At 47.0% G+C, this 23,072-nt stretch overlaps 1 protein-coding gene across 1 annotated transcript in view; it reads right to left on the bottom strand.

The window, feature by feature from the left end:
* The window catches only part of MGAT4B (alpha-1,3-mannosyl-glycoprotein 4-beta-N-acetylglucosaminyltransferase B), a 50,885-nt gene that overhangs the window by 4,046 nt on the left and 23,767 nt on the right, over positions 1–23,072 (bottom strand). Inside the window, exons 2-10 of the mRNA XM_053991056.1 lie at positions 11,417–11,596; positions 10,588–10,728; positions 9,625–9,758; positions 7,146–7,192; positions 4,932–5,045; positions 4,422–4,497; positions 3,931–4,045; positions 3,056–3,186; positions 119–226 (exon numbers count right to left, since the gene is read on the bottom strand). Coding sequence (XP_053847031.1) covers positions 119–226; positions 3,056–3,186; positions 3,931–4,045; positions 4,422–4,497; positions 4,932–5,045; positions 7,146–7,192; positions 9,625–9,758; positions 10,588–10,728; positions 11,417–11,596 — 1,046 coding nt within the window. The remainder of the gene's footprint in view (positions 1–118; positions 227–3,055; positions 3,187–3,930; positions 4,046–4,421; positions 4,498–4,931; positions 5,046–7,145; positions 7,193–9,624; positions 9,759–10,587; positions 10,729–11,416; positions 11,597–23,072) is intronic.

Here is a 23,072-nt window from a genome sequence, read left to right on the forward strand (position 1 = left end):
TTCACAGAAATCCAGCTGCCACCAGCTGCTGTCACTGATGTCCCCACCCAAAAGCAGCCAGTTCCCAGGTGCCTGCAGGCCAGGCCACCTGTAGCTTGGACAGAGAGCTGGTACCCACCTTCAGCTTCTGTATTTTCCCAGCTAAGGAGGAGTGGGTTCCCACGTGCTGGAAGAGCGAGGGCTTGAAGCGGATCCTCAGGTTTGCCTTCTGCCTGTCGCAGTGTTTCTGAAATGAGACAGCCTCACAGTGCCCCAGGCTCAAACCTCTGCAGGCCACTGTGGCCAAAGAGTGACGGACAAGGGCACAAGCAGTGACAGAGAAGTCCTCCATCTCTGTGCCCTTCTGTGGTATTTAGGCTCTGATCTGGCAAGACGGCTTTTAACCACACTTTGGAGAAACTGGACTGTGACTCTCAGCCACTTGCCCCCCAGGCTCTGCTGGGCAGGGTCCAGGTGCCAAATTTCTCCTTGCCAAGCACAGCTAAGAACGCTGAGCAAATCCCCTCTGTGCTGTCAGGGAGGAACAGCCAGAGAACTGAGTTTCCTTTGCCCCTTGGCTTATTGGGAAAGCCTTTTTCCTACAACTCAGAGCTTGGGATCCCTGATGTCTGAAGGTACAATAATCCTGGGATGACTCAGAGCCAGGTGAACAGGTCCCAAGTGTGGGCTCTCTCTGGATGGGCAGTTCCCAGTTTGCTGGCAGGAGTTGTGAGCAGATGTACAGCACGTGCCATTGTCAGAGCTGCTGGGCTGTTTCACGCCTATCCACTACATAAATAAACTTGGAGATGCAACTGTGATCCTGGCAGTGATTTACCATGGAGTGGAGGGAGAGAGACGATGGAGAGGGAATAAAGGACAAAAGGGAAAATCACTGAGAGCGTGGGGAGATGAGAGCTCACATTTTAAAATAGCTCATTTCTCTCAGTTTGGGGGAGCAGGACAAAAATACAGGTTAAAAGCTGTATGAAGAGGGTATTTGTTATCCAACTTTGGCTTTTTCTAAGAAAAGAAATGCATGCACATCCCTAATGCCATCTGCTCTTGCAGCCTCCCACCCAGCAGAAATCCCACGGTGGCTGCCTGGAACAGACAGGGTGTCACACCAAGCCCTCACCATGGGCCAGGAGCTGGGAAATTCCAGGCATGACCCCTGCGAGCTGCAAAAGAGATAATCCCCTAATCCAGCACACGTTACATTAGAAAATTAAAACTAGCCATGCTAATGGGACAGACCCTACTCACTGCCAGCAACTCTGGATGTAACTCCATCATGGCTATCCCACTCTGGATGGGGAGAGGAGGAGGAAGGGGAATGAAGGCAGCTACAGCATCTCCTGATTTATCTTTCTCCCCTTTTCCTGCACTGCTAAAGAAATGTTTCCTGAAAGCAGCCTTGTCACAGACAAGCCAGGAGGGGGAATAGCTCATGGTGGTAAGAAGGTCATCCTTTCACCTAGGTCTACCCCAGATAAATCTAAAATTAGTTAAAAAAGAAAGAGCAGAATATACCCAGAGCAGGAAAAGCACTTACCAAAAGCTCAGGTCAAACAAACTTTCAATCAAAAAGACAAATCCTCCTCGCTACCATTTGATTTTGCACAGTGGGATTTACAAGAGAAAGTCATGTTTGAAAGGGCGCTGTGCAGAGTTAATCATGCAAACAGCAGGGGAAAGGAGCCAGAAATCCACATGGAAAGTAGGTTAATTTTTAAAAAGGCAACATGTTTAAGAGGTTTGTGATTTCCCCTGAGAAAACCTTGGTTCTATCAGGTAGGAAAAGATGAGCACAGATGAGTTAAGGAGAAGATGATCCAGCCTAGCAGGATCTGCATTTAATCAGTGCTCAAGCTTAGGATTTTGAAGGTGGGGGCACAGGCAGCAGCATCATTCCCAGCTCCATCCCAGCATCCCACCCATCTGGCTTTACCCACAGCTGTGAGGACTGTGGGACTGCCAGACAGTCCTGGGGACTGCTCTGTCACAGCTGAGCACATGGTCTGAACTGCCAGGAGGATTCAGTGGACTTCATCTGAGACTGGTCCTGCTGCACAAGGGGTACTGGAGCCAGTGCCACGTCCTCTGCCAGGGATCAGGCCAAATTAAACCACATCCTTGCCCCAATTCTGCAGAGCTCTGAGGATGGTCCATCCCCCCAGCACATAAATACAACACTAATTCCCAGAGTGACCACTTGCTCTGGCATTTATCACCACAACATGGTTGTCACTATGAAGTCTGTTCTTAGCCCCTGGCTCTGAGCTCTGCACAGTGACTCTGCTGCTTGTTCTCCACTGAGGAGGAGGGCAAGCAAGAGTTTGAGTAAATACAGTATGTTCAGAGAGAAGACAGGAGAGTATCTGGTGCTGAGCTCATCTTACATCTGCTGCCACAGACACTCCTCCTCTGCCCTTCCCACTCGCTTTAGCCCCTTGCTGCTGGAGTTCAAACTTAACCTCCACAGGGCATGGGGGCTTATGGCTCTGCAAAAGGAATGGCAGCACAAAAGCTGAGCCCATTTCACCTCTCTGCACCCTCCTAGAACCCCTGACAAGAGCTTTGTGTGATCTGGCTTCATTCTGGCAGACTGTGCAAGGAGGGTTTGCTCTGGGCCGTCTGGGGTGAGCTCTCTGGGCAGTCTCCATGTGTGCTCCAGGTGGGTACAGCACATGGATCCAGAGTCAAAGGGTTATTCTGGGGATAGTCAGTGAGTGGGAGACGGCTTCAGGGAGAGAAGCACACCGGAATGCAGAACAACACAGAAGAATGGGGAATGACTCCTGTCCTCAAGGACTGCAGGAGGAATACCCTATTAGTGCTTAGATGCAGAAACGATGCCTTTCCTGGCAGCTGCAGACTACAAAAGCCTGAACTCCCGGGTCTCCGCTTACACAATCCACAAGGATACCCTGCAGCACGCTCCACAGGGGTGGCACAGCTCGATGCAAAGTCACTTAGCACCAGAGCTCACAGAAAGGATCCTCTGGAGGCACAGCCAAGCGTACATTTGCCCACACAACAGAACATTTCCCTTCAACAGAGGTTGTTTACGTACTGCGTCTTTCTCAGGGTTGCAGACTTTCACCCAGAGGATGTGATCCAGCAGCCAGTCAATGGGTTTGTCCTTATAGAACATCAGGATGAACTCCACTATCAAGCTCAGATCCAGAGACTTGAACATTTTTCCTAGAGCACAAAGAGAGAGAGATGAGCTATGGTATGAAATGGTCTAGAATCAGAGCTGGGAAAGAAAAAATTGGGAGACTGGGCTGTGGAGGTGAGATGTGTCTGTCTGTAAAGGAAGCAACATGTGGCCCCTGTTTATGTACCAGCAGTGCTGACATTGCTAATACACTTCCGGATTTAATATTTGTTGCAGAATTAGAAAGCATTAGAGTCTCACAGGTCATAACAGTATCAAAAGGTCTAAAATTCTCCCATTCAGTAAAGAGAAACAAGATGAAAAATGCAGCCAGCTGCAGGAGAGACCATTTCCTGCCCTGAAAACTACAAGTTTTAAGCCAATCAAACCAGTATCCAAAATAACAGATCAAGCTGCTACTGCAACCATGTACTGCCGTTCCCAAAATAGTTTTGGGCTGATGCAAACTTCCTTTTGCACACTCTTAGGCAAATCCAGATCCCATCCAGCCTAAAAGCTACTGGCCATATCTAAGCTGTTTGGCTGTTGGCTGGGCCACTCACCAGGTTTATTTTTATTTAAAGTGAGCATCAGCAGTACCAGCTGTGAGGATCTTTCTCCCCTGTGCAAACACAAGGGTCACTGCAAAAATAGGAGGGGATCAAGTCCAAGTATTTTACCATCTTGTGGGGACAATTTCTTGGGCCAAGAATGTAGTGCTGGCAAGAGCCAGCAGGCTCTTGTGCCTTGTGCCTGACAGGACTGGGGTGAGTTGGGGAGAACATTACCAATGAACCCCAGCTGAGAGAACTCCAGGATCATCCACTCTTCAGAGGGCTGCTGCAAGGCAAAGTTCTTCATTGTGCTGAGATAGTTTGGTTTGGCCACAATATCATCCTCCAGCTGCAAGACAAAAGGGCACAGAGGCAATGTCCCATCCAGGTCCCAGCAACAGTCTCTCTGTGCACAGCAATCACACCATAGACCAGAGGAAAGCTTTGGCACAGACCCAGTTTATTCTGGAAGGTGCTCCAAGCACTTTTTTTCATTCAGTCTAACAGGTAAGAGGAACAAGGACTTCTGCCTTCCTTAAGTGGGAGGTTTCCAAGTCTTAAAGTATTTTAGAAACCCAGCTTTTGAACCTATGTGGTTAAAACCTGCTCCCACTCTGCTGCATCACGGAATTGGATATGCTCTTTGCTTTCTCTCAGCTGGTACAAGCCAGTACAGTGAACTCACAGGTACATCCACCCTCCCTCCAGCACCAGCACCAACCCACCTGCACGTAATAAATGCCTTTGGACTGGGCATACATCATCAAAAAGCAGTAGTCCAGGTTCTGCTTTGTCCTCCACCTGCAAGAGACAAAGACAATGGGACTGTTGGTGTCTCTTGGGATAGTGGCTGCTCCAGGGAGCCTGCCCAGGCTGGGTTGGAGATGGGAAGGCACAGCCCTGGGAGGCAGAGGGGATGGCATATGGCCTCTCACTTTGGTCCCTGGTCAACTAAGAGTTACTGGAAATCTCAAGGACTTCCAAAATGAAGATAATTTGAGTTAAAATGAGCTCCTCACTTTGTGATGGAAACACTACAGCACGAGGCAAGCCTGGCAAAGCTGGTGTCAGTTCATGCCCCTGTCATCAAATCATGTCCCTCCAGCTCTTGGATAATTCAAGTTTAAAGTCCTCACCTGGCCCTGCAAAGGAGCTTTCCCTGCTGGAGTCAGTGAGGAACTTGCTATAGCTCTTTAATTCAGGGCTTGATTGTTTATAAGGTCACTCATTCTTACCTGACTCTTTCCTTGGGGTCTCCAAAGGATTCCCGCAGGTGGGAGAAATCAGGATAGAAATGTGGAGATGGGGAAATTACCTCCAGGAGACCTGAGTGTATTTCCTTCGGGAATCTGAGGGAGAAAAGCAGCACTAAACAAATACCTCCATGTCTGACACAACGTTTTGTTGACCAAACCACTAGGTAAACACTGAGCCACAGAACCAAACAAAAAACACAGCCTCTAAGGTATAACTCCCCTGGTATCTAGTACACCTCTGGGCCTCATCAGAAGACATCAGCAGGGCTTGACACGGACTTTTTAAGTTATCTTCTCCCTCCCACAGTCTCTAATAGCCCAGGTACAAATGCTCCCCACCAGTGTCCCCCTCCCTCCTGCACACACACACTGGTCAGCTTTAAAGACCAGCCCTGAGCACCATGTACTCTTTACAGGATTACATGACCCACAAACTGGTTCAGCAAAGAAAGGACTTGGCACTACAGGCATTTAGAGATTTTCCAAATGCATCAGTAATTAATTTTGCCGAGGTTGCACTATACAATTCTGCTAAGTTCCTTAAAACACTGCTGTGCTGTAGTTCAGAGAGTCAGCAGGAAATCTACCTAGTTCTCTTATGCTGATAAAATCAGCATCTACTTTTCTCATAATGTGGCTAAGAAACCTTTAAAGAGTTGAACTCCAACAGAAAATAATGCCACCCATCTGAAAAGCAGGCACCTACATCAGCAAGCAAGACCCTGGGACTGCTCTAACTGTGAAAGATAAGCAGGAAAACCAGTTATTTTTATACTGCCTTTTCGAGAACATTTGGTGCAAGGCTGATTTCCTTTGTTTGTGCAGAGCCTGGAGGACATGAGATGGGGCACAGGGAGACAAAGCAGTGACACTGCCAAAAACTTCTCACTTCTTTTTCCCTTCCTTATTCCTTCCTTGGGACTGGCAGGTCCTTCAGCTAACATTTTCAAATCTTCCCTTTTTCAGGCAGCAGTGAAACAGCAGCTTCTCACTGAGCTGCAAAACATTGCAGTAAAGCAGCAACAGCTTCCTCCCTCCTGTGAGAAAAGCCCAGCCTGCCCTGGCCCCACACCACCTCAATTCAATTTGGAAGAAAAATAATTTCAGTGACTCAGGGAGGGGCAGGAGGCACTGGAGAGGGGGATGATGAGAAATCAAATCATTAAGTCAATTAAAGTTTCAAGACTTCTACGCAGAGGCACTCTCTGCAGCAGCGCCCGGTAATTTCATCAGGATCCATCGGACAATCAGTCCATTATCCCCCGATAAGTGCGTCCTCCTGCCTGCAGGCACAAGGAGGGGAGCCCTGCCAGCTCCTGCACTGCAAGATGGAGGGCTCTGCTTCAGCTCTCCTGCAAGGGCCCGGGAGCACAGCTCTCCCCAGGCTGGTCCCAGCCCCTCTCCCATCATTGGCTCGGGGACAAGGGGCGCTGGCAGGATGTGCTGCCCTTTCTCTTCTCCTTCGTGCGGCGACCGCGATCCTTTGGAAAGGAGCAACCGCAGGAGCTGGACGGGAGTCACCGCCCCTTCTCTCACCACCTCTTCTGTCCCTTTGCCTCCGAGCTCTGGTGCCGTTAGCGCCTGGACCGGCTCATGGCTGATAATCCATCACCGGCTTCTGCTTCAACAGCACAGCCGAAGCTGCAAAAGCCACTGAGGCTCCAGGACATAAACAGCAGCCAGCACAAGAGACAAATGTAACTAGAGCCTGGAACAAGGGGGAAAACAAACAGGCTGGAGCGGGAAGAAAGATGGATCACGGATTTTAAAGCAAAATAAGGCAGGAGCGTTTGTGTGTGCTGACTACACTGCCCAGACTGCACAGAGTAAGTACAGGGCTGCAGCAGACACTGAAACAACTGCCAGGACTGCTGTAAATCTAAACAATCCATCTCCTCACAATGCCCCAGGGCAGAAGGAGCAAAACTGAACGAAATGACCATGTGTGTTAAATACTTAGAGCACAAAGCAGTCTCCTGGAAGCTACATACGGAATGCATTTTAGAACAAGCAGAAAGTGGAAGCAGCATCAGCAATGAGAGCGCAAAGTTTAAAAGGAGGAAACAACCCCAAGCAACATCAACAAAATAAAAAAGGGAAGCAGAAAAGTGTGTATTTTTTTCCTTAATGAAGCCGTTCCCTGGCCTTGCTGTAGGCACAGGCCATACACTGAAGCCACTTGGAAGCACTTACAAGTTTTTGATATTCTCTGCCACTCCGGCTGTGTACTGTGGATCTGTCTGAAAACAAAAGAAAAGCAGTGTTAGACCCTTCAGCCTCAGCCTGTGTCCCCCATCGCTCAGAAATCTTCTTCACACCCCAGGGTACTGTCAGCACACCTGTATTATCTTCATTCACCTTCATGTCTCCTTTTATCCAGCCCTCCTACGCTGACAGGCTCCCAGGAGCCCTCCTCTGTGGTCAGTGCTAAGCAAAGGCATCACACCCCAAAATCCATCCCAAAGGACACAAGATCCTGCACATCTTTCCCATGTGCTCTCCTGGCACTTCTGCCCCTGCCAGCACCAAGTGTTTGCACAAGTTTTAACCTCTGAGCTATTTATTTTTTCCCTACACATGCTGGCTTGCATCCAAGAGAATATTCTTGGCAGTGAATACTCTGTACCCTTTGGTGAAAAAGAAGGGTCTATTTATAAGTTTTTCATTCCAGGTTCATTTTGACACTTTTCTTCCTAAAGCCCCAGTTTGCTCCCACAATCAATGTGGCAACCCGTAACATTTGGGAGACAAAGGTCACCAGCGCCGCTCGCCACTGTCTGCGGGTGAGATAAGCCAAGCACAGGGACGGGCACTGGACAGAAACCATCTGCACAGTGATGGGAAAACAAACCCCCAGAACAAAGGGCAGGGACCCACGAGCAAAATCTGTTCCTGTTTCCTGGTGGTGGCATGGATTTGGGCAGCCACACGGATCGTGAGGCTGCACGTCCTGGGTGGATCTGCCAATGCAGCATCACAGAAGCTGGGACCAGCTGCTGCTGCACTCGGTGCCGGGTGAGGTGAGAATGAGACACTGGGATGTGTGTCACAGGCTGAGCACAGCACTTCTGTGCTGGCACAGAGACAAGGGAGGGTTTTCTCGAGAGGAAAAGGTCCCTTTCCTAAACAGGGCTCAGAGTCCCAGTGCTGGACTGATTTCTTACCTCAGGGTGCCAAGAAAACAGCAATGGGAAAAACAAAAGCAGGAAAGATGCTCGTGGCTTTGGCAGGAACTATGCAGCTCTACTCCAAGTGTCTGAAACAGTGGGTTGGTGACAGCCGAGCCAGGCATCTCACCCCAGAGCCCCCCCCAGGCAGCCAAGGAAGCCCTTGCTCCCCCAGGCAGCCCAGCCACTGTAGATGACACCTGCAGTGGCCAGCAGTGACACTTGGGAATGAGCAGTCCCTATCCCAGAAAGGACATTCAGTTGCTGCACTTGTGCCGAGTCTTCAAATTACTCAGCATTTGCTTCAGGTTCATACCACCCTCTCCACTATTCACTCTTTATCCCATGCCCATGGAGCTCTAACAAGTGCAGGTACATAGAGAAACACTTTGGGAAGAGGCAGAGCAGGCACAGCAGTGGCAGACATTTGCCCAGGAGGATGTTGTGCAGCTCCAAGACCAAACTTGGCCAAAGGAATTTGCAACAACTTTATTTGTTGTTCATTTTCCTCATCATAGCTATATCCTGAAAATCAGGAGCTGCCATCACAGCATGCACCTTATTTTCAAGTCAACTAAAGTAGTATTACTACAGTCCAAAACAGGAGCTGGTCTGGGTCAAGTTGCTTAAAACTTCTCAGGCTTCAACTTACCCACTGCAAAAACAGTCACCAAACTTGTCCTGGCTCCAAGGGAGCCAAATGACAGCCAGGACCAAACCCTGTCCTGGGCCCCATCTGTGCACACCTTCTCCCTGTACAAAATACCAGCCAGAGTCCTGAAGGCCAAATGCTACTCAAAATGTCAAATTATGGGTAAACAGGCAGCAAACCCGGACATTCATCTTTGTTCCGCTCCCAGTAACAGGCTACTGAGGTTTATCTTTCTCACTGGATTTCTGGAAATTAAGACAAATGCACTTCAGGCTCAAGAAAATAATCCTGAGAGGAAAGCCATGGAGAAAAATAACCATCTAAACCCATAGATAAAAGCAGCTCCTGCGGATTAATGTATCAAGGCTTTTTAGCCCTTGGATTCAGCAACTGACTCCGGGCTCCAGGCACCAATACAAAGACGCATATCAGTCTCAACCCCAAATTACCAACTCTCCGGTTTCAAGAGGGGTTTAGTGCTGTGTTACAGCTATGTGGAGAAACAGAGCTGCTGCAGGAGCAGGTGCGAGAGCTGCTCCAGTTCATTTTGTGGATATCCATTCAAGCACCCTGCAGGAGGCATCATGACTTAGGTGAGCTGTGCCACACCGGTAGCTGCTAATGGGACACATTTGCCTGCTCGCATCCTGATCCTCTCTGGCCCAAGCAGCATTTCATTTTGGGCAAGACACACCTGCTGATCCTGCTGGATGGCAGCCCAAGGCCAGGCTTATCTACCCAGCAAGTGGCAGAGCTGGTGTCCGGGTGGACAGCATCCTGTTTGGCACCGAGTCTGGCAGACAGTGGGATGGGGGCCAGGGAAACAGGGCAAACTGGCAAAGCTCTGTCTTACCTCAGCAATGAGGACAACGATGACAGAGTCCTCCTTCTCCTGCTGAGTGAGCTCTGAGATGAGGGAGTTGAGGGTGTCGGTGAGGTAGGAATGCACCTCCCGCTTCACGCTGGGGATTCCCATCACGACGGACACTGTCCAGGGCCACAGAGAGATTTTAGAGAGGGAGCTGTGTTGGACACTTTTCTCTGCTCCCATGACCAACTCATGGTTCACCTGGTCAGGGCCAGGCTCTGTCATTAAAAACCAGCAGTGAGCAGCAGGTTGGTGGGTTCCTGGGCTATGCAGGGTTCCCACACTCCTGTCCTCAGCCCAGTGCCAGCCAGCAGCACCCCAGTGTGCTGGGCTGGCAGAGCACCCATGGGCAGTCAGATATGCTCTGCTTTTTCTCCCTGAAAGAATGATCTCTAAGGAAACACCACAAATCCCTCCCCCTCCCAGGGGCCAACTTGTGAACAGCAACTTGAAGACCACCTCTTGTTCTCCAAACCCCTCCCATGGCCAAAAGCACTCCAGTTTAGTAGGTGCAAGTCAGGTCTTTGGCACTGGATTGGGACTCGGGAGCAGGGGGAATCATCAAGTAACCAAAGTTCGGCTACTAATGGGATTTGTCTCCTTCAATTACAGTCTCCATGAAGCACCCTACAAATTATGCTTTCATCTGAAGCCCTTCCAGGCAGTCTAGAGCACTCTGGATATGGAAAGCGGCAAACAACATCTGGCAGAAGCATCAAGAACATTTTAGGGCCAGTCACGAGCACAGACAGCACTCCCCTGTAGACTTGCAGATGTGACATGGCTCACCCACCCCACATGTCACCATAACCAAGGAAGCTTGCATGATGCATGCAGCCCTTCCTCCAGTCCTGCTCATATCTGTGCCACAGCCAGGCCCGGAGGAAAGGGGAGGGACAGGCACCAAGGTGAGGAAGAGCACCAGAAGCAGCACTAATTCCCATTTACCTCCAGTGCGCCCCTGTCCCACATGCACGGCTGGCTGCAGACTGTTCTCCTTTGACAGCAAATGTGGCAAATGATGGAAGATGGTGGGAAGGTGCAGCACATTCTTGTTGGTGATATTCCACAGTTTTAACTTGGTTTCGTCTTAAAAAGGAAAAGGGAATCAATTGCAAGGCACGGTAGGTAGGAAGAGACTGCAAGGCAAGAAGCCTTTTTACAGCAGCCTGGCCACCCGAGACTACTGCTGGGTTATAAAAAATCAGGCCAACCTTTAACATGCTACCACAAACCCAATTAAAGTTCAGCAGGAGCCAGGAGGGCCTTAAAGAAGTCCCAAAATATTTGGGAAGGAGAGGGGAGAATGAAGATAAAATGAAGGTCAAATCAGATCTTTCTGTAGAGATCCAATTTTCTTCAACCGAGCAACTTAAAAAAATAAAAAGAACAAATAAATTGGTGAGGGGTGCTCAGCCAGCCTAACTCCTTCCTCCCCACCTCTCTTTGGATACCCATTTTCCATATGGGTTGAATACAGCCATAGGAAACAGAGTGTATGACTTGCAAGGGAGAAAAAAAAGCTTGTAAGCAAGCAAATTGGCAAATATCCTCGGCAGAGGCAAATCCGTGTTTAATGATGCTTATGCACCTCTAATTAAACGGGAGTTTAAGAGCTCCCAAGTCTCTCTGAACTCCACAATTTGCTCACGCTGGGGGAGAGAAGAGCAGGTCCTGTCCGCAGCCCTGTGCACACGCATACACACACACACCTCTCTACCTCCTCATCAGAAAGAGCTTCAACACAGCCCCAGATCCTCAACGCCTGTTTATTCACCAGATAAGCTGCTCCAGGTCCGGTTTATGTCCCGCAGGGCCTGCTTCTCCGACAGGGCTCTCTTGATCTCCTCCAGGACCAGGTTGAGCTCCTTGGAGCGCTTCAGGCTCTCCTGCTCGGCCGTGTGCAGCCGGTCCCGGAGCGCGAGGAATTCCCGCTGGTAGATGTCCACAATGTCACCTGAGGATGGAGAAGAGAGAGAACCTTAGTCCTCTGTGCTCAGAAGGGTTTCACTCATACCTCCCTTGCCTCCCCAGTCCTTAAATTATGGATTTAGGGAGCTGTGGTCCAGCACGCACCCACTGGCGAAAGGGTTGTGGGGAGGGCAGTTTAAGTCCAGAACCACAATAATAAAGCTACTTCCATTTCTCTTCTTTCAGCTTGGGTTTCTGGGTCATGTAGAAATAGAATCATAGAACAGTTAGGGCTGGAAAAAACCTCTAAGATCATTGAGTCCAGCCATTAACCCAGCAATGCCAAGTCCACCACTAAACCACGTTCCCAAGTGCCACATCTACACATCTTTTACATCTCCTCAAGGATGCTGATTCCACCATTTCCCTGGGCAGCTTGTGTGAATGATTGGCAGATTTCTCCTGAAGGATATTTTCCTAATATCTATTCTATCCTTTTTTACAGGTTGAGCCTTCCCCAGCTCATTTGCCTTTCTTTTCTTTTGTCCTCATAAATACAACTGCCTCCTGGAGGATCCCGAGTGATGGAAAGAGATGTTGGCAGGGGGGAATGGTGCCCTGCAGTGAGACAAAGGTGCAGACAGCACCTCCTCCAGCTTTGGAAGAGAACCCCAAATTTTAACAGTCAAAAGAGATTTTGGGACTCTAACCTCTCCAAAACATGTCAGGATAAAGAAAATCACATGGCAACAACTGCCTGGATGCTTACATTAATTCAAATGTTTGGACATACACCTTTAGGATGCATCATAAATGTATAAAAACCCCCTTCTGATAGGGTAAAAAAGCTTTTAGTTTTGGAACAACATCTTATCCCATGCTCTGTAAACAGAGCAATAAAACTATCAAGAGCTTTCAGTCAGAACTAACTATACAACAGCTGGGAGTGGAATCAGTGAGCCACTAATTAACTTTCCCAGGACATTTTTTCCCATTATTAATGAAACTGCTCATTAGAAATATACTTTCATCTGCGGTTATTCATTTGTTTTCAGTAAGATACCCAAAGCAGATTTATCCACTGAATAGTACACTCTTAACCCAAACACAACTAGGAGAGTTAATGCTCAAAAATACTCCACAACACAGGGCTAAATATAAATCAAAGCAATTGAAAAATATACATTGACTGCATTAAAAAAACTTCTATTTTGGAGTCCTTGAAGAAAAAGCAAAAGGAATTTTGAAAATCAGACATATCCAGCTTCAGTGCACAGAGTTTCCAAGACAACAGTGCTTCCCAGTCCAGGTACTGGTAATGCTTTTGCCTAGAAAAAGTTTCCCCTATTCAGTCTTTCCCCCAAGAAAAACCTCCTGAAAGACTCAGTGCTTCAGCACAAGGGACACCCTCAAGCAGTCTGGCTCCTATTAACCTTTTGACATTATTTTCAAAGCCACAGCACACGGGGAGGGAACAGAGGAAGTTACACCCATTTGATGACTCCGTCCATCTGACAACACGTTATTCAGAGAAATTCAAGGGAGAGACATAAACAAGACCAGTCCTTCCTTTTTCCTGTGCGGTGCTGCTCGCTTTCCACTCCCATCAAAAAACCATTTTCAAATATGCAGAAAAACAAGTTAACACCCAGCTCTGAGAGCTGCCACAGGAATTCTCAGGAGGATGTCAGGCTCTAAAAACTCGTCCCACGATGAGTGAGACCTTTACCTGCTGCTACCTCTCAGACATAGGAATACAGTTACATTCAGCTTCCCAATACTCCACATTATAGGTTTTCCTACTTGTGTCTATTACTGGCTGCATCTGGGAACACCAGCAAGGAACAAGTCTCACTTTCTGTTTTTGCACAACATGATGGTTTGTGCAAGGCTGGAAGCATTTGGCTCTTGGCATCCTGGGGGGTTACTATCCTGTGGATGCTATCAAAGCCAAATCACAGCTAAAGGCTGCCATTAGATCTTGTTCTGCAATACCTGGAGCAGAGTAAAGGCGAGGCTTTGCACTTAATGGCTTTTTCCAGAGCACTGCACTTCATTTGTGTCAGATTTAGAAGGGAAATGTCACTGATTATTCAGTCACTAATGACCTGCCCACCAAAGCCAAGAGCTGTACTTTCCTTAGACTGCAATGGCGATGTGCAGTCAACCATTTGCTGCTTTTCTGGTTAATGGTTGGAAGTGAAATTGTATTTGCTTCCAGCTCTCTTGTCATATGATGTCTTCGTAGGCTTTCCATTCTTTAATTAAAATTTCATTAAATTTAAAAGCTGATCGATCGTGACTGGCTCTGATGACAGCCTGAACAATCCTAGACAAAGCCCGAGATGGGTGTACAGTTTCCCATGAATTTCCAGTAATTTTGCACTTGTCGGCCTGCAATGACACGTGTCTGCAGATCTGTGTCCTCACAAAAACCCTCACCTCTCAGCCAGGGAGGGCTCTGAAAACCCACGAAGGGCAGCAGAGGATAAGGAGGGGGAATTGGCTCCCATCTCTACAAGCAAAGTTGGACAGAGAAGTGATTTGCTGCTAATTAGGCTGAACAAATTTTTCAGCTAGTGTCAGTTCAGCACAGACCCTTTACATACCTTTCAAACCAGCAGTACTCCCTATCTACATATTTATTGTATTCCCTCCCAGCTCAAGATAACAGAGCTCTTAAAATATCCCTAGACTCAAGCACTGCAGGACAAAAACTCCTAGCTATAGCTAAAAAAAAAAACAAAAAAAAAAAACCAAACCAACCAACTTTTCTTAAGAGATAACACATTGCTTTGGGCTTAAAATATACTGATGTAAGAAAGAAAGTCAGCCTTAGGTGACAGGCTGCAGGACTGACCTGGGAGACCAAAACCCTCTCAATCTTGCAGCACACATGTGCAAAGAACTCATTTCTCACCTTGCCAGGGCCCATATTTGCACTCAATGGTTTTTCACAATCTGTTTTTAGAAGCAGGCTGGCTGTGAGGCTCCAAGTGGGAATCAGGCATCCTCATACAAGCCGGTGCTCAGCAGGGCAGGGAAGCAGCGCTGGGCACAGCCGAGTGCCAGTCACCATCTGTCCCTGCCATGCCCACTGCAGCAGCTCTGAGAGGGGATCCCTGGAGGGGGGAGCAGCCCCAGGCTGAGGGACAGTGGCCACAGGAAGGGTCTGGCTGAGCATCACTCACTGACCAATGTCCCACACGGCTGTGCCTGAACACAGCTGCCAGGCTTTGTGTTTTTAGCTGAGAAGCCTGGGCTGGGTTTGCTGAGCAACACAAACCACTGGGGAAGCAAAAGGCAGGGATGGCTTGAACAGGCCCTTTCAGGAGTTGGACTTTGATGATCTTAGTGGGTGCCTTCAAAGCCAGAGCATTCTGTGACTTCTCAGCAGCTGGGATGCAGCAGCATGCAAGGGATGGGCACAGGCTGGTGGGGCTTACAGGCTGCTCCCCAGGAGCCTGTGGGTGTCCCAAAGAGCTGAGTTCCTGCAGCCTTCCCAAAGGATTTACCCATCTAAGACAGCAACCCCTCAGTAAAAAGTATTTCTCCATTATGGAGAATTCTGTGTCTTCATTCTTATTCAAGTGACTCTTAAGTGCAAACTATGTTTGCTAGCAGAGGTGAGGGCTGGGACACCTGCATCCACATCCATTTTCAGAAACCTGCAGTTTCTGAGTGAAATCAAAATAATCTGATCCTAAACCAGAAGACAGAAACAAAATCAGACCAGTGCCAATAAAATCTCCACCCTGAAATCTCACATAGTCATCCATAAACACACACACACACACACACACACACACACACACATATATATATACATATATATACATACACACACACATACATACTATCACACACAGTCAGGAATGTTGTAATTCTGTATTTTGCATTCGTCTTTCCAATCACACTCCAACCTCCCAGAGAGTCTGCAGTGCATTTTAAACACGTCCATATTTCAGTTCCAATTACTTTTGGTTTTGTTCTGTGCTGATAACCTCTCCCAGCAGAGTGGACCCATGGCTAATGCCAGAGATTTCCCTCCAATTCAATCTTTTCAAAAGCAAACACACAGTCTTTGCTAGCTGGACTTGCTTCTCATTAGGAAGACTTTCAAGAGACTTGGTTTAAAAACTAAAAACAACCCTCAAACCTCTAAACTGTTTATCTCTACAAAATCTTGGCTTCTAGAGCATAACTGCACCTTTTGACCGCTGCTGCACGAATTCCCAAAGCCAAAAGAGCAAGAAGAAGTGCAGTTCCCTTACAATGTAAATGAAGTTGGAACAGAAAATTCATCTGCCTACAGAAAATGTCTCTGTAATGACTGTTCTCCCTTATTTTATTTAAAGCACCCCTTTAAGAAACAAATGCTTCCCCCTCTAGGACTTGCAAGGGCCTGGGGGGACTGCAGAGCACACAAACAACCCTCTCCATGCTGGAGCATCTGTGTTATCCAAAAATAATTAACAGGCAAGAACAGGAACCAGGCTGGTGAGCCACTGTCTCCACCCCAGCCAGGCACCCATGCTGGCCCCAGCTTCCCAGCAGCTCCTGGAGTTAGATGATGATTAGGGAATTTTATTTTTTTTTTTTTTTTACGTTTTGATGTTTAATGATTTATATAATGCTGGCACCGCTCCACGCATTACACTCTAGATTGCCCTGATTGAATCGCAACATTCATTAGGTCTTTTGCTAACAGAATTTCACTGGACCATTAAAATGGATAGAAGGAGTTACTGTGCCGTATCGGTGAATTAAATTCTGCTCGTGAGATGCACAAAAGGAACAGTCCTGCTTTACATGGAAATCTGGTGGCTGGTGCAGCACACAGGTGTGAGGCACTTTGCACACAGAGGTTGCAGCAACTCCACAATAACCTATTTATACCATTAACAGCAAAATGTTGCCCTTTGCTTATCTGGCTTTAAAAAGTAGAAACCAGCTCTAGAGACTCACCATAAACAAATCCCCAAACCATCCCTCAAAAGAACACTGCAAAAAGATTCTTAAGTAGCAGTAAGAAAGGATAGTTTAGCATCCAAAATACCCAAATATCAGCCCCTCCTCATCCCCCCACCAAAGGCAGGATGATGATCGAGGAGTCTTTTCCTTCAGATCTAAGGAAACACAAACGGTGCTCCTGTGAAATAAGAAAGCTGAGAGACACATCACCTTCCCTTCTGTGAACCAGCAGGTCACTGCTCCCAGTTTCAGACTCATCTTTTAAAATCATAAATATTTTGGCAGAGTGGGATATATGCAGCCACTGAGAACCTGATTTGCATTAAGGAACTGAGCACCAAGACACGCCAAGCAGCAATTCAAACACTGTCAAGGGTAGAGTTTGGTGAGTGGGTGGTATCTGGCAGGGTGGACCTCCCAAAAGGCTCCAGCAGTTGCAATATCCCTGTTGGGGGCTGATTCATCTGCACAGAAAGTGTGTTTCAGCAGTGCCATCACCACACAGCAAACACGGATGCTCTACTCAGTAAACATTATGCGACATTTAATTCTCCACTGTGTCCCAAACCACCTGGATACTCAGTCAAAGCAGACATTTTACAGCTGCTGCTTATAAGTACACCCCAAGATTCTTTATGATAAGGTTTTAACATTATTTTTTAAAGCAAAAAAAATTAAAGTAAAAAAAGTTTTGAAAGAAACTTTTCCAAGTTTTTAAAATTATATTATGTTGTAATTTATGGTTACCACCAAGGCAAAAAGTAACATGGAAAGTAGACTCTAGTACCACTAGAAAGCTGATGATTATTGGGAAAATAGCTGCAAGTGTGAAGACCTTCAGGCAGGACAGGGACTAGGGAAGGAGAGGCATGTGGATTTCCCACTCAAAGCAATCAGGCTGGGTTAGGTGGTGCTGGCACTGGCATTTACAGGGAGGCCAAATCACCAGAGTCATGGAATGATTTGGGTTGGAAAGAACTTTAAAGTTCATCTCATTCCACTCCCCTGCCATGGGCAGGGACACTTTCCACTAGACCAGGCTGCTCCAAGGCCCATCCACCCTGGCCTCAGACACTGCCAGGGACGGGGCGTAATGGTGGTCAAAACAGCTGTCACAAACCAGCTATGGTTTAGTTCCTTGTGTTCATCCTCCGCCCTTTATTTACTCTTTATTTCAGTTCAGTCAGTACCTAGAGCATGTGCTATCCTGAACTGGGGCTGAATAATGTATTTTGATGCCCCCACCACCCCGATGCACCCCTCAGTGCCACCACTATGCTCCAATTTGGAGCCTGTGCTCAAGAACTGTCTCGAGTGGATGCAGAGCTGTTCTGGAGCACCAGAGTCTACAGCATCTCAGAAAAACCAGTTCCCACCCTCCACACCCAGCAAAAGGCACTGGTTGCCCAGGTGGGTGATGGCAGCAGGAAAGATTCTCCACAGTGGAGTGGAGGCTCCTGTGCTGCCCCTGCGTTGGCTGCTGGGTTTCAGCATCCCACGGCATCAGCATCACGTTGAGAGAACTCATCAGCCAGGGCAAGAGGCTTATTAAAAGTCAGCCTGTCTGAAAAAATGATCCTCAAATAAAGCAAGAGCTTTCCCCAGCTCCAGCCTGGTGTGTTGTTTTCTTTAATATGGCCATTTAATAAGAGCCTGTGGTATATTTAACAGCATTTCAACCTTCAGCAGCTTCGTGTAATGAGATAGAAATGCAATGCCTCTCTCCACTGACAGTCCCTCCCCAGGGAACACGGGCACCTTTAAGTCACTATTTCTTTTTGCAGCAGTAGGTGTTGATCATATTTCTGTTGCACATCTCCTCGCTGGAGTTCAATGTTGTCTCAGCACATACGTCATCAGAAGGAGAGAGGAAAATTCATATCCCCCGTGCCCTGTTATTCCAAAGTATGAGCTACTGTTTGCATGAGAGAGTCAGTTCAGACAACCTGCACTCAGATATTTCAAAAAATAACCTTTTTGGTTTGCTTCTAAAGTCTGAGGTAGTAAGTTTTCAGATATGGGGATGAGTAGATTTCCCATTATGGGGATGCTGAAACACAACACAGATGGTGAACATTACAGTTCCCCATTCCAAGGAGGAGAGCAAGTCACAGGGGTGCCTGTGCCCAAATCCAAAGGCTCCCCAGGGGGGATGCAGGCTCCAAAGCACGGATGTAGAAACTCAGAAATTGGGAATGTAAACAGCAATGCCCATCACCTCTGCCTAAAATGCCTTGGATCAGGGCAGAGGAGGCAGCAGAAGCTGTCAGACTGCTCTTGGGTACCTGCAGAGCAGGTTTGGGATCTCTTTCTGCAGCTCTGTGGGTGAATCACAGTGAAGGATACAAAGGGCTCCTGAATCCCCTGGGCTTCACCTGCCAAACAAAAGCAGTGGCAGGAGAGGAAATTCCCCGCAGGTATAAATCACCATCAGCTTCTGACAAAGGAACCAGTCCTTCTGATTTGCCCTGGGGTTTTATCAACCCATTCAAGGGATTTACAAGATGAAGAAATCAGATGGCAATTCATTTTGCTACAAAAAAGCTAAGGAGAAAAGGGGAAGAGGGCAAATGCTGCCATTGATCTAAAGAGAAGAAAGATGGGATTAAAAAGTGAATTTTCATCATAGTAAAAGGTTAACTATCCAGAGGAAGCCATAAGGATTGGTATTAAACTCACCAGCTAATAGATTTAGTGAGGATCTGGGGAAGGAGATGAATTTGTGAAGTAGCCAAATACAGAGTAGACATGGAGATAAACTCGTCAAAGCCAGAAAAGAAGCAAATCATCAGGAGAAGTCAACCAAATGGCAAAGTGACACCAAAACTGATAGATAAAATTTAACTGGGGGGGAATCAAGGTATTTTTCACATGGTTCTTAATTAGCAATATTAACTAGGGAGGAAACCACAGCATCAGTGTCTGCAGCCCAATCTGCAGCAATCCAAGGAAAAAAGGGGGGATAGGGAGGGAGGCAAACAAGATATTAGTGTGGTTAGTGAACAGGATGGGGAATAATAGTATGAAGATTATAACATTATTAAAATGATGCTGCCTAATCCCAGAATAGTTTCTCCTCATCTGAAAAAGAGTATTAATATAGACTTAAAAGGGGCTTTTGAGAGGGTGATAAGAATGATCAAAGGCTTGGGAAAAAATCCTGCTCTGTGAGGAAAGAAAAAATATATGACATAATTCATCTTAGGATGGGTATGATAATAGGGCTTATGATGAAAAGCATAAATAATAGAGTGATATAATGAAAATATACCACAGGCTTCCGTTCTCCCTGTTTCAAAACACAGCACTAAGTAACCATTTAATTCAAATATTAATTTGAAACTGAAAAGGATCTCTCTTGCACAGACAAAGTGTATTATTTCTCTGAATTCACTTAGGAATTTCAACAATATCAAAGAGCTGGAAGGTGCTGAGCCCAAGGTCAGGTAAAACACTGTCCTGCCAGTGGTCCTTGGTCTCAGCTGGGTTGGGAGCCCCCTTTTCCTTGGGAGAAAGACCATGAATTTCTATGTCTCTCCTCACAACCTAGTTAGGAACACTGAAGCTTTTGTCTTCAAAGCAAAGCTAATTCATTAGCAATCTAATTATTTACCTGTGTAGCACCAATACAGCTTTCGAAGCATTTTTCTCTCAAATGGAAAGTGAAGGCTTTGTACTTGGTGGGTTTTTTAATAGCCTTTATTTAACTGGGGAATAAAAACATGCTGAAAGTGAACAAAATAAAGCATTATAGAAATCATGAGTCATTAAACCTCGAAATAATTGCAGCTTGACATGATTTTTTAAGTGAGGACATTACACAGCCAAACCTGGGCGAGGGGTGGAAAGGAAGGGGGGAAAAGGGGAATGGGAAAAGCTGGGAGCTTGTACATGTGGTCAATCCTACCAAGCAAACCTGTGTATGGTTTAAAAGGAGATGCATTTGCCTGATGCACTTTCCTTACATGGCATGGGCATGAGGAATGCTCTTGGATGCACCTAAGGGCAGCAGCAACAGCCTGGCAGTGGAGAGGGTGCTGTTCTCCTGCTCTGAACATGAACATGCAGAAACCTGCAGCAGCCTTGTCTGTGCATCCCTGGAGTCCAGGCACAGCTCTGGGCATTTACCATGCCACGGGCCATGTCACTTGTCATGCTGGATTGTGAACCACCACAATGCAGGAAAAGCCCAAATTGCATTTGCTTGGCTCTCACCAAACTCTCCAGACTGCATTTCTCTCCCTTTCACCTCGTTCTCACAACAAGCAGCAAAGCCAGTGAGTAAAATCTCATGAACCAAAACAACCCCAAAGGAACAGCTGATGGCTGGAGCTGCAGGACCATGTCCCCATGGGTGCTGGCAAGGCCCAGCTCTGGAGCTTTACAGGAGCAGAAAACCCTAAAGCAGAGCAAATGCCTTGCAGTCCAATAGGAAAATCCTTTCTATTATAACCTAATTAAGTTACTAGTGAAACAGAGACCTTGTTCCATAAAAACCCCATAGCTCCCACACATCCTGCTCTGTGCTTAGTGCTAATGGCTCGCAAGTCCATCCAGGAGGAATCCCTCCAAGAAGGGAAGTCAATCCTTGCAAAGGTCACTGTGTTAATCATCACACCCTTTCTCTAGCAGCAGCTGTCGGTAATTGCCTGTGAAGGAGTCGAAATGAAATTCTTGTTAATCCTTCTCCCAGCATTACTAAAATCAAACACCATCATTATCTCCCCCACAAATGACCCTGAGCCACCAGCACTTCTCAGCTGATGGACAAGCTCAGCCCATCTCAGGAGAGATGTGGCACTGACGGGTGGAAAAAGCAGCTCCACTTTGCGAGCTGAAGGTGAGTTTATTGATTAGCAGCAGTAAGTGCTGGTGCCTTGTATTTCCCCACCTCCTGTACAATCGACCATTGCACTCATCATTCCACTAAAGTTACCACCAGACTCAGAGCAGCCGAGATCCTGGAACAGTGGGAATTTGTTTAATCAATAACATATGAAGCTTTTGGCAGGGCTGAGTGTATGAAAGAATTTTACAACAGTGAAATAAAGTATTGCTGTGTTATAAATCAGAGAACACATACGGAAAAGTTAGAGTGATGTACTAAGAGGGATATCAAGGAAATCACAGAAGTTCTGGCTGGAGTCCCTGGCTCCGCTGATGTTAATAGATGAGAACTTCAATGCAAGTCAGGTTTGAGTTCTTTTTCCAAAAGAGTAACTCATTTGCAATGCATGTGACTGTATTGGAGTGAAAGGATATTGAGAGCACTCCCCTCACTCCGCTGTTTATGCAAATTGTACATCTTGTCTACCTGCAGATCCACAGCCACCACCAGATTCCAATTTCCCGATTGTACCAACGCCTGATCAGACGCACAACCATGCTGTTGGGTAGAGCAGATTTTAAAATCACCACATACTGATCACAGGATGAGCTGATCTAAATTGCATTTTGTTTTAGTAGTCTTAAATAATTTGCAGAATGCTCAAAATAAAATGCATGCAGAACCTTTTAAAAATTACTCAGCATTAATATTTGAAATATTTATCCCCTGGGGTGCAGGCTTGTAACATGAGCACTTAATGGGGTACATTTTCTTTTCTCCAGAGAAAAAACAAGAGATTGCCATAAAATAGCACACTTAGGCCAACTATAGTTGTTCATGCTATCTGAGGGCTCTTGTTTCATTTCATATGCTAGGATAGTTGCTGGGAAGAAAAACGTATCACCAAAACAGTGGGAAGACCCACTTCTCCCTTTTGTCATTCACCAGCCAAGAAAACATGAGAAAGGGTTATTAAATAATGTCAACACCTTCTCCCACAAACCCAGACCAGCTGCTCTAGAATGCATAAAACCCACCCTTATTTCTTCCAGAAAACACGTCACTGGAAGTACAAAGACAGAATTCCCCCAATAGCAGCCTGAAGTAAATTACATTTTCATTATTTCCAAGCGCAGGGAGTAACCCAGAACCAGGTGGCCTTGGTTGCACACCCCACAACAGCCCAGCTGCAGAGCTGCCTGCCAGCCCTGCCAGCAGCAGCAGCAGCAGCAGCATTATTCCAGCAGATCAGCTCTGCTGAGAGGCAACACAGATGCTGGTGATGGCACAGCACAAGGTGGGGGTTGCAGGACATTTCAAGGGTAGAAAATAAACAGCTGGAGGGGAGGAGGATGCTGACTACACGGGTGTCCTATGGCTAAGACCTTTGGTTGCTTATTAAATGATGCCTGAAAGCTTCTCAACAAGCTGCTGCTCTGAAATGTTACTGGCATCTCCCTCTCCCCTGTGCCGAGCTCCAGGCAAGGTGTCACGAGTGGCTTTCAGCAAGCCAGGAGTGCCAAAATGCGCAGGGTGCTCCCTGAACCTCCTCAGAGGGCACCAAAACCCAGTCAGCCCCACAGTCCCAAGGCCTGATCCAGATGGAAAATTTAGCATCCTTGCTGCAGGCTTAGTTTTGGGTCAGATCATCCTGCTGACCGAGCCAGTGATAAAAAGTAAGCACATAGGAAACCAGGATGCCCTTTTGGACAACAGCCTG

This window comes from Vidua macroura, chromosome 15 (genome assembly GCF_024509145.1).
Source record: "Vidua macroura isolate BioBank_ID:100142 chromosome 15, ASM2450914v1, whole genome shotgun sequence".
Lineage (NCBI taxonomy): Eukaryota > Metazoa > Chordata > Aves > Passeriformes > Viduidae > Vidua > Vidua macroura.